Source organism: Colossoma macropomum, unplaced genomic scaffold (assembly GCF_904425465.1).
Source record: "Colossoma macropomum unplaced genomic scaffold, Colossoma_macropomum, whole genome shotgun sequence".
NCBI lineage: Eukaryota > Metazoa > Chordata > Actinopteri > Characiformes > Serrasalmidae > Colossoma > Colossoma macropomum.
This window is the reverse complement of record NW_023494805.1, coordinates 6,524,274-6,541,230: the sequence shown is the minus strand read 5'-3', so window position 1 is coordinate 6,541,230 and position 16,957 is coordinate 6,524,274. Positions and strand designations below refer to the sequence as shown.

The window sequence follows — 16,957 nt, the reverse complement described above, 5'->3', positions numbered from 1 at the left end:
TTTATTAAGCTGCTACTTCTGTACTTTTACTGAAGTTGTTTTAATGTAAAAATGCTTTTTCTGAGTTATTATGTCACCAAAATAACAATTTATTTACTTCAATATGTGTTTCTATACCTAAATGCAAACCTCAGCAGATCTCTGACAATCAGACACAAAAACATGTGTAGTTAATGAACTTGTTGTTGACAGTAGCAAGCATCATCATCAACGTCTGTGTGGTTCAAAAATAAAATCTGTACCCGAATCAGATTTCATGTGTGTGTCTTTCTGTGTGTCCATTGGGAACGTGCGTAATAAATTACATGAGCATGTTTTTCAGACTGAGCATTTTCTGTGTGTATCTAATAATAATAACTTGCTATTTAAATGGAAGTTTTCATTACAAAAACAAAACGTTTTATGCACAAATTCCAGTAAAACAGGAAAAACAAAAACACTGTGCTCTAAATAACATTAACAATACATTTACAGACAGAAGACGTCAGAAGAAGAACTACTTAAAGGCACAGGCCTAATCAGAGATGTTTTTAATCTGGATTTAAAAACACATGGAAAAGTTGGAATTCCAATTAGTCCTCCAAATGCTATTCCACAGTAGTGGAATATCAATAAAGGGAGTTTCCACCGACTGAGCTGTAAGTGATCCTATGAGTTTGCAGTAAGTCATTTGGATGGACTTTAACCCCTTAGAATCCCAGGCTTATTACATACTAAGGCTTATTATTCAGCTTATTATACTATCCCTTATTATTATTCAACTACAGGCACTCCAATGCAAACTGGCTGAGCTATTCTTAGGTTATAGAGGTGTGTAATAAAACTTTGGGCCGTAGCCATTTAAGGGGTTAAACCGTTCATTTCGGTGAGATATACCAGCTAGATCATTCAGAGCAGGGGTGTCATACTCAACCATTAAAAGGGGCACATTAAAAATATCAGCAAATCTGTGGGCCAGCTGTGTTTTTATTTCATTTTTACCTAACATTTTGACAAGACCTGAACAGGCCATTATTTACTCAAAATACATCAAAACTGCCACAGCAAAATAGGCATTAAATACTTATTCAAAAATAATTCCAAGTAAAAATAAATTATCTTAGGTAGTTTTTTTTTGTAAAAACTGCCTATTTGCGTGAACTGGACACCAGGCATTGTTTCTTTTTGTGTAACTGCTGGCCCATAGATTGTTGTTTGGGGTCAGAACGACACTATGTTGCATTGCATGCTGGGGACTGTGGTGCATCTTAGGGTGAAACAGGCTAATAAGAATAGAAAATTAAAATAATTTCGCAGGCTGAATAGGTCTCGAGTTTGATGGGATTTAGAGCTTTAAATTTCATATGCAAGACCTAACAGTCACTTAACTACAGGCCAGTGTAATAAAGTCCAGATAAGTGGTATCTGTCAGACAAGCCTATTAAGAACACAGCTCTGATCCGCAGAACCAGTTCATGGGAAAAGAAACTTCACTGCATTTGAAACCGGCTCTGCTTCTGTACACGACTCTCGTCACAACACTATAAACTCACTCATGTCTTGTCAGTCTGTGATTTATAACCGTTTGGCTGGCTTTCCAACACGATGCAGGGTTAAATCAGGACAGACTGAGTATTTTACTTTCAGATTGATCTGCTGTGGATCAGCAGTCTTTCAAAAAGAAAACTAAAACCTCCTAAAGAACTTCAGCTGTGGTAATAGTGGCTGCTATGTAGATGTGTGAGAACGTTTGATATTGTATAATAATGAGACCTGTTATGGGCTGGAGCTGAACCGGTCAGTAACGCGGTGTACTAACAATGATCTCCAGCTTCAAAAACAGTGGAGATCATTGTGGATAATGGGAAGAAACCGTGTAAAATGTCAGTGCAGGTGTTCGGACGGTCAGTATTTGTTGTAAAATCTCACACATTTTTGAAAACTTGCATAAGCGATTCTTTGAAGTGGATCATTAATTCTCATCATATCCTTTAGTAAAGAAAAGGATTCTGTATAGCACCCAAATGGGCTCTTCTATTGTTACAATACTCCTAAAAATATGGTTCTTCAGGGGTTCTTTAGTAAAGAAAATGGTTCTACACTATATTGCCAAAAGTATTCACTCACCCATCCAAATCATTGAATTCAGGTGTTCCAATCACTTCCTCAACCCGACAGAACACCTTTGGGACGAATTAGAGCGGAGACTGTGAGCCAGGCCTTCTCGTCCACCATCAGTGTCTGACCTCACAAATGCGCTTCTGGAAGAACGGTCAAAAATTCCCATAAACACTCCTAAACCTTGTGGAAAGCCTTCCCAGAAGAGTTGAAGCTGGTATAGCTGCAAAGGGTGGGCCGACATCATATTAAACCCTATGGATTAAGAATGGGATGTCACTCAATTTCATGTGCGTGTGAAGGCAGACGAGCGAATACTTTTGGCAATATAGTGTATATAGAACCATGAACACTCGAAGAACCCTCTGCATGACTGAAGAGTTCTTTGCATCATTAAAGGGTTCTTCAGATTGATGGAGAACGTGCTGTAGATGGTTCTATATAGAACCTTTTTGATGTCAAGCTTTTTACGATGTCAAGAAATACAGTAATAGTATAAAATAGAGGAACCCTTTTTGGTGCTATATAGAATCCTTTTCAAAAAAGTTCTATATAGAACCATTTTAAAACACACTGTCCATCAGTATGAAGAGCGTTTTCATAAAGCAAAGAACCCTTTAATCATGCAAAGGGTTCTTTGAGTGTTCATGGTTCTATATAGAACCATTTTCTTTACTAAAGAACCCTGGAAGAACCATCATTTTTAAGAGTATTTTAACAACAAAAGAACCCTTTTTGGTGGTATATAGAACCCATTTCAAAAAGGTTCTGTATAGAACCCTCTGCAGTACATTCTCCATCAATCTAAAGAACACTTTTGAGATGCAAAGAACCCTTTAATCGTGCAAAGTGTTCTTTGAGCGTTCAAGGTTCTATTTAGAACCAGTTTCATTACTAAAGAATCCTTCAAGAACCATAATTTTTAAGAGTATTGCAACAACAGAAGAACCCATTTTGGTGCTATATAGAAAGCGTCTTACAGCCCATTTAGTTTGGTGAATTGTATTTTGTTCATTTCTGGCTGATTCCAGGTTGTTTAGCTGTTCTTCTGTCACAGCTGCCGACTGAAAAGCTGCTCAGTGGTGATGACAGTTTGGGAATTAAGTCTCGTCTCATCTTCAGAGTCTGACCAAATCGGCTGTGGGCTGTAGGTATTTTCTGTTTGTGGCAAAGTAAGAAGTAAAAACGTTCAAATGGCTTGAGCGTGTCCTACAGCTGTCAAAGTCGTTGCTTAGCAACGGCGTCTTAGTGGAGTGATAAAACTGTTTGTGAAAAACCGTGATGTTATGGCGAAATAACAGCACCGTTAAAACGGCTCTCAACCAATCAGCTTGTGTGGCCGGAACTAAATGTTGTATAACAATAAGTAGCAAACTAACAAAAGCAACAGCAGAATAGAACTCCAGTTCCCCTCGAAAGCCTCCACTGTAACAAGAATTTACAACTGTGTGAACGTCAGCAATCAAAGACGAATTGGATCTGTTGACCGTCAGGGTCTGACCACCGTGTGGACCCATAGTCCTATTTAACTGAATGGAGACCACCTGGAGTAAACAGCATGTGCTGGGTGAACACTGGAGAGCACATATCTGGACAAGCTAGTGGCCCAGTGCATTCTCAATGTGTGGCCATCAGCTGCCGATCCCAGAACTGAGCACAATGATAACAACCGGGAATGGACCCCTTAATATCCTGGGTTTGTTACATACTAAGACTCATTATTCAGTAACTACAAGGACTTCAATGCAAACTGGTGAAGCTATTCTTAGGTTATAGAAGTGTGTAGTAAAACTTTGGGCCTGTCGGCAGGACCTGCACATTTAAGGGGTTAAATCGTGAAGGTTATGGATGTAAAGATGTGATTATTGTGGTAGTTTTTAGAGATTTAAATGTATATATCCTCGATTGTGCCCATGCTTTGCAGTCCCATTTTTCTTTTTTCCCAATTTTGCAGTATTTTCTTCTTCACACTCACAGATTTCATTGGCTGTTGGGGGAGTCCATTCAGTTTGAGTCGCTACTAGATTGAGTACACTATTACATTTATGGCATTTTGCAGACACTCTTATCCAGAGTGGCTTACAATTTGATCATTTTACACAGGTAGGTGAAGGTAGTGTTAGGAGTCTTGCCCAAGGACTCTTACTGGTATAGTGCAGGGTGCTCACCCAGGCGGGGATTGAACCCCAGTCTAGCGTAGAAGGCAGCGGTGTTACCCACTACACTATACCAACCACCATTAGATAATGATAACTATTAGATAATGGGTTGTAAAACTCATACGTCTGCTATACTCCCTCTGGTCTGTAACGTGATTGAGAGGCAAAAAACCTGAATCTGCGCTTTTTGAATACTATTTGATTTGCTGTCGACTCTCACTGACCCAAAATCTGCAGACTAGAGCCAACCAGCTAACCAACTCGTCAACCCTGGCTTTAAAAAGAACACCACAAGCCACAAGCCACAAAAAAAGATGCATTAAAGAAACTACATTTTTCCTTAAGGCGAGTCGTCCTTCCCAGGATCTCATCTGACCAGATTAACTAGCATTTCTGTCGCAAAATGGCTCTGACCCAAAACCATCACACAGTAAAAACATTCTGAGTATGTGATGTGGTTGATTCTGAAGGTTTTAACTAATGATCCAACAGCCGTGTTTACCTGTGGTGTCAAATTAAAGCAGTAAAGAACATTTTTACAGACAAGCTTGAGTTTCTATAGAAGTAGTTGTTGTGGACCGAGAGGCAATCTCAGAAAAGAAGGAGAGAGAGAGAGAAAGACCTTCACTAGTTCTTGCAAGCTTCTTGATGCCAGTAATGTTCTAACACTAGCCACTTTCGCTCTGCCAAATATTTAGCCTCAAGGTCACTCATAACTGAGTGACTCATAAAACAGGCACTACTAAAATGCTTCCATCTAACTGTCATCTGAGTTCTCAAGAACCTCAACTCAGCAAACTAAACTTTTACTTTCTGTAACTGAAACCTGTCGTCTTGTGTTTAACCCGCCATCTGTTCTTCCAACAACTAACAACAGCCGTTCTAGCAAACAATTATTCAGTGGGTCTTCTGAAAAGCTACCGCAAACATTTAACATAATTTGACTGCACTGTAAAAGACCCCTAAAGTGTATATCCATTTTCCAACCACAGCCCCCACAAATAGCAGAATGGGTTTTTTATAATGGTTACCCACATATATCTTGTTTCTATGCTCATTGTCCATTTTATCAGCTCCACTTACTATATAGGTGCACTTTGTAGTTCTACAGTTACAGACTGTGGTCCATCTGTTTCTCTGATACTTTTTTAGCCTCCTTTTACCCTGTTCTTCAGTGGTCAGGACCCCCATGGACCCTCACAGAGCAGGTACTATTTGGGTGGTGGATCATTTTAAGCACTGCAGTAACACTGACATGGTGGTGGTGTGTTAGTGTGTGCTGCGCTGGTCTGAGTGGATCAGACACAGCAGTGCTGCTGGAGTTTTTAAACACCTCAGTGTCACTGCTGGACTGAGAATAGTCCACCAACCACAAATATCCAGCCAACAGCGTCCTGTGGGCAGCGTCCTGTGACCACTGATGAAGGACTAGAGGATGACCAGCACAAACTGTGCAGCAGCAGATGAGCTATCGTCTCTGACTTTAGATCTACAAGGTGGACTGACAAGGTAGGAGTGTCTAATAGAGTGGACAGTGAGTGGACACAGTGTTTAAAAACTCCAGCAGCCCTGCTGTGTCTGATCCACTCAGACCAGCACAACACACACTAACACACCACCACCACGTCAGTGTTACTGCAGTGCTTAGAATGATCCACCACCCAAATAGTACCTGCTCTGTGAGGGTCCGTGGGGGTCCTGACCGCTGAAGAACAAGGTAAAAGGGGGCTAACAAAGTATGCAGAGAAACAGATGGACTACAGTCTGTAACTGTAGAACTACAACGTGCACCTATACAGTAAGTGGAGCTGATAAAATGGACAATGAGTGTAGAAACAAGGAGGTGGTCATAATGTTATGTCTGATCAGTGTATATTTATAGTTGCTGTCAGGACAAAACCTCAAAAAACAGGCCTAATTTTTTGACACTATTTGAAAAAGGCAGTTGTCCTTTATGTTTTTTTCAGATGGACCAAGACCAGAAATGGTCCAAAAATGTCCCCATTTGTCACTTACTTCCATTAAAAGTTAAGGACACTTTTCCTTCTCTTGTAAAACTCCAAAAAGGTAAAAAAGTGAGTCTTAGTATGTAATGAGCCTGAGATTTTAGAGGTTTTACCATTCATTAATCCTTACAGACATTCAAATATCTAAATTAGTCAAATTTCATATCCCTTATAGACACGAATGTTGGTCACTTGACTTTTTCCGTTTGTGTTTTTTCCTCACACTTCTCAGATTAGATTTTACCCCCTTTTACATGTTACTAAAGATTGCATTCTCTTATCTCAAAGTGACCGATAAGACAAACCTGTGACCTGTAGACTCTTATGCCACTATAGCCAGTATCTATAGGGGCACACCTACTTTGCACACAGACCTCACATGTGGTACATGACTCTAGCGTTTCTTGTCATTGTGTGTGTAATCACAGTGAAATGGCAGAGTCTAATAAACCTCAGGATCAGCTCAGCTGTCCAGTCTGCCTTCATCTACTGAAGGATCCAGTGACCATTCCCTGTGGTCACTGTCTCTGTATGGTGTGTACTAATGACTGCTGGAATCAGGAGGATCAGAAGGGAACCTATAGCTGCCCTCAGTGCAGACACTCCTTCACTCCAAGACGTGCTGCAGGTGAAAATGCTTCTTCATATTTACTTTTTCTTTTCCTCAATAGGTCAGTTTCTGACCATAGATCACAGATGACCACATTGCACAGTCTTGAACCTTTCTGAACACCACACTGGCGCTGATATGTTGGTACCCAGCAGTGTTGCTGGGCTTTTTACACGTCACTGTCAATACTAGGTTGAGAGTGGGCCACCACTTAAAAATGTACAGCCAAGAGTTGCTCTGTGGTCAGAAAGTGACCACTGGACTGACCAAGGACTGTGGCAGATGTCTTTAAATTACATAGGGTACTAAATTCAGCATTTCAGTACAGCATCGGCACAGTACAGTTCACTTGGGGGTTCACTGTTTGGTCAGGAACAGTCACCCAGTTGCTTTTATATCTTTATTCATTTGTGCTAAAAGACAGACAGAAATTTGGGTTTAATAATGAGCCAGTATCAGGGGTGACACATCTCCTCCAATATTTTTAAGTTATAACATAGAATTTTTGCAGGGAGCATGTAGCAGGATGGTTTAAAAAAGGACATTACATGATTATTATATATCTATGCTATAAACTGACCACCATAATTCCTGTTAAAATATTATTTGCTTTTATGTTTGATTACTAACATATACAGCATTAGATATGATGAGAATACAGTAACTCTGTGTACTGAGTTTGTATACCTATTTTATGTACAAAATATGATAATTATATGGGGCTAGGTACTAACACTGTATGTAGGCTATAGCCCCCCGATGTTGGCCCCGCTGCTTGTCAGATCAAATTTGCGTCCCTGCAGTCATGTTTCTGTTCCCCTTGTTTTGGTGCAGACCACTGTAAAAATTTGTTCCCACCATCGTACTAAAGAAAATATTTTGCAGATCTGTACCAAACAAGATACACTATATGGACAAAAGTATTGGGACACACCTCTTAATCACTGAATTCAGGTCTGTGGAGTGACGAATCACACTTCTCTATCTGTCAGTCTGATGGACGAGTCTGGATTTGGCGAATGTCAGGAGGACGTTACCTGTCTGACTGCATTGTGCCAGCTGTAAAGTTTGGTGGAGGAGGGATGATGATATGGGCTTGTGTTTTTTTAGGGGTTGGTCTAGAACTACTCAGTTCCAGTGAAGAGAAAGCAAACCAAGACATTTTGGACAACCGTTATGCTTCCAACTTTGTGGGAACAGTTTGTGGAAGAACCTTCCCTGTTCCAGCATGACTGAGCCCCAGTGCACAAAGCAGCTCCATAAAGGCCTGGCTGGGTGAGTTTGGTGTGGAAGAACTTGACTGACCCTCACAGAGCCCAGACCTGAACACCATCGAACACCTTTGGATGAACTAGAACAGAGATTGTGAGCCAGACTCTCTCGTCCAACATCAGTGGACCGCACAAATGCTCTTCTGGATGAATGGATAACAATTCCCACAGACTCTCTCCAACATCTTGTAGAAAGCTTCCCAGAAGAGTGGAAGCTGTTACAGCTGCAAAGGGGAACCAACTCCATATTAATGCCTAAGGATTTAGAATGGGACATCATAAAAGGTCCTGTAGGTGTGATGTGTAGGTCTCAGTACTTTTGTCCATATAGTGTATGGATGAATGCACTCAGTTGCACACCAGCAAGCTTGAGCTACAAGTAGGAGATTCTAATCAAGTGAATGATGGTGGTGTCTATTCTTTATCTTAGTGCCAAGAGTTCAGATGATTCTCCCTCCTGAACCCAAAAGCAAGAGTTCTTTGAATGTAAGTCACCTATACAGTAACATAAATCTCCCACACATGTAGATATTAAAGCCAAATTACTTATTTATCTCTGCCAGATTTCTGCAAACTCACACTTGATCCCAACAGAGTAGTGACACACAGCTACACCGTCCACTCGTATCCTGACAATCCAGACAGATTTGAGAGCTGTTCTCAGCTGCTGTGCAGAGAGAGCATGAGTGGATGCTGCTACTGGGAGGTTGAGTGGAGTGGACCTAGAGGAGTTGAGAGCTGTGTCATATATGAGCATCAGCAGACAGGAAAAGGCACTCTGTGTTTGGATGGAGTGATCAGTCCTGGAATTTGTTTTGCTCCTCTGCAAGTTGCTCATTTCCCCACAATAACGTAGGAACTGAAATCTCCAGAGAGTCAAGCTCCTCTAGAATAGGGGTCTAAGTGGATCACTGGGCAGGAACTCTGTCCTTCCACAGCGTCTCTGAAACAATGACCCTCCTACACAGAGTCCAGACATTCGCTCAGCCGCTCTATGCTGGGTTTTGGGTCGGTTTTGAATCGAAAGCAATTCTGTGTCAATCAACAGAGAAAATGCAGGGAGTCTATTGATATATTAATACTTCTCAATACGTATTTATTTATGATCATTTGTACTTATTTATGAGGTTAATCAATACTTAGGCCTAATTCCATTTGACCCGTCACCCCTACCACTTAACCCTAAGCCCTAAAGTGCTTTCCATGGATGTTTCATTGCCAAAATAACATGCTGATAGAATCCCTGGCAAGATAGAATACACAAATGACAGAAAGTGAACAGATGTTGACCTTATAACAGAGCTCCAACTACACAAGTCAGTATTATCTTGCTGAAAAATATCGTAGAAGCCATTAAAGGTTCCTGCTGGTTCCTGGTGGTGTCAGGGCAGAAAACTTGTAGAGAGGAAAATGACTGCTCTGTAACTTCTTCTGGGTTTCTCAAACACTAGAGGGCGCTCCTGAGTGAGTCCACAATAAGTAGGTTGATATGGAGCATTTGAGCAAAATAATAGTTTATAAATGCTTAAACATTTTCATTAAAAATACATTAATTTCCTGAACAGAGAGCAGCATAAAACACTCTAACACTGCAGTAATGCCAACCAATCAGCACTCAACATACTATATATATATATATATATATATGGATATATGAGTTTTCTTTTTACAAATCAATCCTTCAGAGCTCTCTGGTGTCCCAGCTCTGTTGTGGTTGGAGTGTGAATCCTCCTGTCCAGGTGGGGGCGCTATTGTTTCTGTAAGTGCGGCTCTTCAGCCTCAGTGAAGGGGAGAGAGGAGAGGACAGCTGGCGTAGGCAGTCCGCTCGCTCCAGCTGTGTGTTTGGAGAGAGAGAGATGGAGAAAGAGAGAGAGAGAGGGAAAGAGGACTCCCGCTCTAATGAAGGTAAACGAGGAGCTGCTCGTGCGTCTCCCCCGTGTTTTCACTTTCTCTGTCCCGTGCAGAGGCGGACTGACCGCTGCTCGCGCTCTGAGTCGCAGGTTAGGTGTTACCAGGCGCAGGCTGGTCACTCTGAGCTGAGCAGGACATTAATGCTGTGTTTTCGCCTGCCTGTGTGTTCCAGTGCTCTCCTGGTGAGGCCTGTTATACGTGAGTGACACTGCGGTACTGCTGTGCTTAGGATGTGCTCAGTGATCTAGAACCTGAAAAACATCATATAACCCATTCAGAGTTTCTGCTGGTTCCTGTGGTTCCTGCTGGTGTCCAGTGGTCAGTAATGGTGTCTGGTGTTTGTCCTGTTGGTGTAAATGACTCTAATGGTTTAACAGGAGTTCTAGGTCTGATTCAGGTTACATCTGATTATGTCCGAATGGGACCTAAAGGTTCTAAATGCTTTCTAGATAAGATCACCAAGCACCACAAAAAAGAACCACTGGGGTTTAAACCTGATGGCTTTGCTTTCTTTTCCCATTTATTTATTTGCTTATTTATTATTATTCATATTCTTATTTTTGTTTGAATTATGAATATTTTATTATTATTTCAGTCGTTTTAATTAATTTTAGTTTCCTTTTTTTGATCTTATCCTCCTTTGTTTTATTTATCTTTTTTGATTTTTTTTAACTTTTACATTTTAGTTACACATTAATTATTGTTTTATATTTTCCTCAGTTTTCTATGTATTTTTTTGTATTTTATTGTTAATTTTTTTTTACTCTCTGATTTGAATTTGAATAAGAATTTTTATTATTAAATTTACTTTTATTATTTGATATGTGCCCTGCGATGGACTGGCGACCTGTCCAGGGTGTATCCTGCCTCCCGCCCAATGACAGCTGGGATAGGCTCCAGCACCCCACCGCGACCCAGAAGGATAAGCGGTTTAGATGATGTATGTATGTATGTATTTGATATGTTCATCATCAATCCCTTTTTCCTGTATCAACTCTTTTAAACGAGGGTCACCCTCAATGCTCTCCGAGGTTAAATAAAGCTTGATTGATTAATGGGATTAAAGGTTAAAGGTTACCATTAGAGACCACTAGTTTCCTGTAGGGCATCTTTAGATTCCATTAGGAAACGATCAAGTGCATCTGGAATCAGTCCCAGAGCTCCTGTTAAACCATTAGAACCCTTTACGCTGTGATATCAACCCATCAGCAAAACACTCAACACCATTACTGAGTATTAGACACCAGCAGGCACTGTTTTTCTCAGCAGTCTGCAGATATAATTAGGGCAAAGAATACGCACAGACATACAGACAGACGAGCGGCCACGGGTGGGCAAGGGGTCCATGTGCCCACCCACTCAATGTAAAATGTTTATATATATATTTTTATATTTTGGCTTTTTACAGTTTCTGCTGTTTCCTGGTGGTGTTCAGCACCAGGGGTGTACATACTTTTGCATATGACTGTCTAAGCCTGTATTATTGTGTTATAACAGTGATTATGTGTGATTATATCCAGAATAGCCGTATGTTAAATTCTGCCTCTTTAATTCTTTGTGAATTATGACTTAAGCACATATTTGTGAACATGCCAAAAAATTTGAGTTCAGACTCACCAGATAAATGAACAGATCATATACGGACGCGTGACGGAGGAAAACCTGAATAAATAAGTGGAGAAACATAACGAGTGCAGATGTTTCCAGATGGGTGCACTGTATGATACAGTTACGCAGTCCTACCACATTCTGAGGCACGCGTGAAAACGCTGAACTGCCCATTTGGCCTCAACTTTGGATCAAGAGGAAAATATGTGACTTTAAAGGGGAATTCCACCATTATAAAAAAAATTTAATAATTCAGTGTTTGAGGTGTAAACAGGGTGACTCAGAGTGGTTTGGTGTGAAATGGTTGATTGTAGAGACTCTTCTTTACAGTGGTGGCGAAAGGAACCAGGGGTCACCATGACTACAACACAAATATAGACATTTTATTGACTATTGATGTATTGATAACCATTTAATGTAATAACTTTCTGTGAGGGAGCTTTTAGAGGTGGATGTCTGGTTCCTATCACCACCACTGTGAACAATTCTGACTTGGCAGGTTTCTCTAGAGTGGAGCGTTTCACACCAAACCACTCTGAACGACTCTGTTTACATCTCTGTTTCAATTTTTGAAAAATCGGTGGAGTTCCCCTTTAATAGAGGGTTCATTACTGGGTCACAGATGGCAGGAGGTTCAGTCACTGCTCACCTGACTAGTGTTTCAGTAGAAACAGTGACCTCTGTGTTTAGTACGTAAGGCTGGAAGTTGTGATTGGAAGCGCACATTCAGTAAAACAGGAGCGTCAGCAAGAACAGTCCGTCCACAGCTGCACACAGAGGGGGTATTATAGTAGAGCTGCAGTGCAGAAACCCCTCATTACAAAGATGAGTGTACGTTTGAGAGTTCAGTGGTGCAGAAACCACAGGCTGTGGTCAGCACAGATGTGGAAAGAATGGCATGGTCAGATGAGTCATCCTTCGCCGTCCTCTCCACAGGCTGCATGCGTACGTTCCACACATCTTTCATAGATTTGATTTACACCATCTTCATACCCATCAAACCCCTCATCAGTAGCCCCTCCTGGGACGTTGGCATCCTGGAAAAGACCACTCCCCTCAGAACTCATCATACACACTTAATAATGATGGTTCTTCAAGGGTTCTTCAGTAGAAAGAGGAAATCATTCTATATAGAACCAGTTTCTGTACTAAAGAACCCTTGAAGAACCATCATTTTTAAATGTGTAACAATAGAAATACCCTTTTCGATGCTTTTCAAAAAGGTTCTGTATAGAAACATCTACGGCACATTTTCTATCTATCTAAAGAATATTTTCACGATACAAAGAACGCTTTAATCATGCAGAGGGCTCTGTGAGTGTTCATGGTTCTATATAGAACCATTTTATTTTTTAAAGAATGCTTGAAGAACCATTAGTTTTGTAAGTGGGTAACAATAGAAAAACAATTTTTGGTGCTATATAGAACCATTTTCTTTCCTAAAGAACCGTAATTTTTAAATGTGTAACAATAGAAGGACGCTTTTCGAAAAGGTTCCATATAGAACCATTTACAGCACATTCTCCATCAATCTGAAGAACATTTTCCCAATGCAGAGAAGCCTTCAGTCATGTAAATGGTCCTTGAGTGTTCATGGTTCTATATAGAACCAATTTCTGTACTAAAGAACCCTTAAAGAACCATCATTTTTAAATGTGTAACAATAGAAATACCCTTTTCGATGCGATACAGAACCCTCTTCAAAAAGGTTCTAGGTAGAACCGTCTACAGCACATTCTCCATCAATTTGAACAACTCTTTCACAATGCAAAGAACCCTTTTATCAGGCAGAGGGTTCTGTGAGTGTTCATGCTTCTATATAGAACCATTTTATTTCCTAAAGAACCCTTGAAGAACCATCGTTTTTGTAAGTGTGTAGCAATAGAAAAACGTTTTTTGGTGCTACCTAGAACCATTTTCATTTTCTACCACACATTCCCCATCAATCTGAAGAATGCATTCATGATGCAAAGAACGCTTTAATCATACAAATGTGTTCATGGTTCTGTGTAGAACCATTTTCTTTACTAAAGAACCCTTAAAGAACCATCTTTTAAGTGTGTAGAATAAAGATCAGCCAGAATAACTTTGCATTGATTTGCAGTGACTCTTCCCTGTAATGCGACACACAGAACCAAACCATGCCAGTAAATGCCCCTCACAGCGTAACAGAGCCACCGGACCCCCTCACTGTAGGGGTCAAGCATTCAGGGCTGTTCTTGACTCTTGCTGTACGCTGCCCATGCTTTTGCACTCTTGTGGAGGACACGGTGAGGGTGACTCATCTGACCAGGTCACTGGGTTGCACATCTCTGTAGAACAGTGTCTATGGTTTCTACACTGCTGACCTCTCATGCATATTCATCTCTTTGATGAGGGCACTGATTGTGTATTGACCATTCCGGTCACCTGCGAAACGGTCAGTCCTCTGTTTTTGCTTACAAATTGCACTTCATAGTCATTGATCGTGTGCTTTCCACCACAATTTCCAGTCCTGTTCACTGATGTCTTTCCCATAGATCTAAATGCAGAGGTCACCTTTGTCACTGTTCCTATTGAAACTCACACTGAGCCCACTGAGCAGCCTTTGTGACTGAAGCTCCTACTGTAGGTAGGCAATACGACGATGCTTCATCATTATCATGATAAATTATGTCACAGTATGTTTCTCTGAGCATATCATGCACATCGTCAGCACCTGAAGAACGCTGGCCAAGCTCACGTGCCATTACAAATAGAGTATAAGTAGTCCTGTTTAATTAGCATAACACTGAATTAAGATCTACGGGCCTCATTCAACAGTATCTTTTTTCTGAAATGTGTTCTTGAGAAAGGTCCTAAGTAAAAGTCTATGTCAGATTCATGACGTTTTTAAAGCACAGAACTATTTTTTCCATAAACAATCTGAAAGTTTGACTCATCAGACCACAATACACGTTTCCATTCTGCATCAGTCCATTTCAGATGAGCTTTAGCCCAGAGAAGTCGTCAGCGTTTCTGGACGTTGTTGACATACGACTTCTACCGTGCATAGTACAGTCTTAAGTAGGGATGGACTGTGTTTGTTGACAACAGTCTGTCAAAGTATTCCTGAGCCCATGTGGTGATCTCCATCACAGAAACATGCCGGTTTTTAATGCAGTGCTGTCTGAGAGGTCGAAGGTGACGTGCACACAGAGATTTCTTCGGATTCCCTGAATCTTTTGATGATATCATGAACTGTAGAGGGTGAAATACCTGAAATAGCTGAGAAATGTTATTTTTAAACTGTTGGATTTTTTGCATTTTTGGCAAAGTGGTGAGCCTTGACCCTCACTTACAAGGACTAGGCCTTCCCTGTATGCTCCTTTGATATCCAAGCGAGATTCCATCACCTATTTTAGATGTTTTTTGAGCATTTTACAATGTTCCTAGTCTTAAATTGCAGCTGTCTCAACTTTTGGAACATGTTCTGGCATCAGTTGCAGAATGAGAGCGTATTTAGAAGAAAACAATTAAGTAGATAAGACAAAATAGTACACATCTTGTCTTTGTACTGTTTTTGTTGAAATACAGTCAAAGTACATGTATAAATCACTGCTTTTGGTTTTTATTTGCATTTTACCTACTGTCTCAACTTTTTTTTGGAATTGGGTAGTTTTGTCTCGTTAGTGCTGATTTGTGGGTTTTGATTTGATCTGAAACTCAGGATTGTCTACTTTTGGTACTGTCTGCATCATTGTTATCCATTTTTTTGCCTTTTTTTTTTTTGACTTCTGTTTTTGTCCTCCAGAAATGAACGCGCAGTCGCATTTACCGCCAGACGCAACACAAGATGCCAAGGGGATGAATCACACTGCTGAAACCAGGAGAGCTTAGAATATGGGAACATGGCGTTCATAAGAAGCTTCAGTGCTCAGCAACCCTTCGCCGATCCTCTCCTCGCGGCACAGACACAGACGAAGCCAGGCAAGGAGAGAACTCACCACTGCTTTGAGTGCGGGAAGAGTTTTACCCGACAGAGCACTCTACAGCGACACCAGCTCATCCACACAGGAGAGAAGCCGTTCTACTGCTCCCAGTGCGGGATGAGTTTTAACGTGCAGAGTAACCTCCAAACACACCAGCGCATCCACACCGGAGAGAAGCCGTACTGCTGCGGCGAGTGCGGGAAGAGCTTCACTCGACAGAACGTTCTCCAGAGACACCAGCGCACTCACACGGGAGAGAAGCCGTATCATTGTTCAGAGTGTGGAAGAAGTTTTAATCAGCACAGTCATCTCCAGCTACACCAGCGCATTCACACAGGCGTGAAACCGTACGACTGCTCGGAGTGCGGGATCAGTTTCACTAGACTGAGTCATCTCCAGAGACACCAGCGCATTCACACAGGAGAGAAACCTTATTACTGCTCAGAGTGTGGGAAGAGCTTCAGACATTCACACACTTTAAAGATACACAAATGCGTTGAGACGGAGGTGCAAATTCATGACACGTAAGTGTCGGATCACGATTTGCGTTCTCAGTGCTTAGGAGCACGAACAGTGTGCTGTTGCAGCTTAGAATAGCCACTAATTTAAGAAAAACGTCCTCTTTCTCATAATTCATATGCAAAAGTTTGAACATCCCTGGTTGAATGACGGGTTTAATAAGTTAACACATGGGTCATTCTACAGAAACGTCCACTTTTCCATCTATCCAAAGGAGTCACTGATCGTCATTGGTGTTACACGTAAAGGTAACACCAGTGACATTTTTAACAAAAATGCATTTTACTAAATAACTGCTACAGAGCATCAAACCACATGTCGTCAATCATGGAACATCCACTAAAATATGTAATTTAATCCATTTGTATTCTATTTTTTCACAGTTACCTAAGAATAAAGTCGGTCACACCAGTGACGTCAGCTAAAAGCTTCATATGAAATCATGAGCTAAATGAGAAACTAAATGACAACTGAAAGACACAGTGGACTCACCATGTGCTTTTCCTTATAGATCCTCAGACAATAGGTAAAAGGAAGTCGAGTGATGTCATCAGTGTGACTTTTATTTCAAAATAAGAGATTGTTTGTTACGCAGTAACACCAGTGACACGACTCCTGGGGACCACAACTTTCATTATATATTTTATATTTATTTAGCATTGTTTTCTTTATGTCATTTAATTTATATATCATAGTCATGTGTAGATTATTGCAGTTAAAATAGCAGAAAAACATTTTTTTATCTTAAAATATGGCCTCACCTTTCAGACATGACTGTGGGGACGAGCTCTTCTGTGGTGCTTGGAATTCTAGATAATAGATTAAA

General features: G+C 40.8%; 1 protein-coding gene across 1 annotated transcript; it reads left to right on the top strand.

Moving 5' to 3' along the window:
• Positions 1–6,640: 6,640 nt before the first annotated feature.
• On the top strand, positions 6,641–16,452 carry LOC118826002 (gastrula zinc finger protein XlCGF49.1-like). The gene is made up of 4 exons (XM_036596894.1): positions 6,641–6,890; positions 8,574–8,629; positions 9,829–10,048; positions 15,435–16,452. Exon 4 carries the CDS (start codon positions 15,532–15,534, stop codon positions 16,138–16,140), a length of 609 nt encoding a protein of 202 aa, XP_036452787.1. The 5' UTR covers positions 6,641–6,890; positions 8,574–8,629; positions 9,829–10,048; positions 15,435–15,531; the 3' UTR covers positions 16,141–16,452.
• The last annotated feature ends 505 nt before the right edge of the window (positions 16,453–16,957 follow it).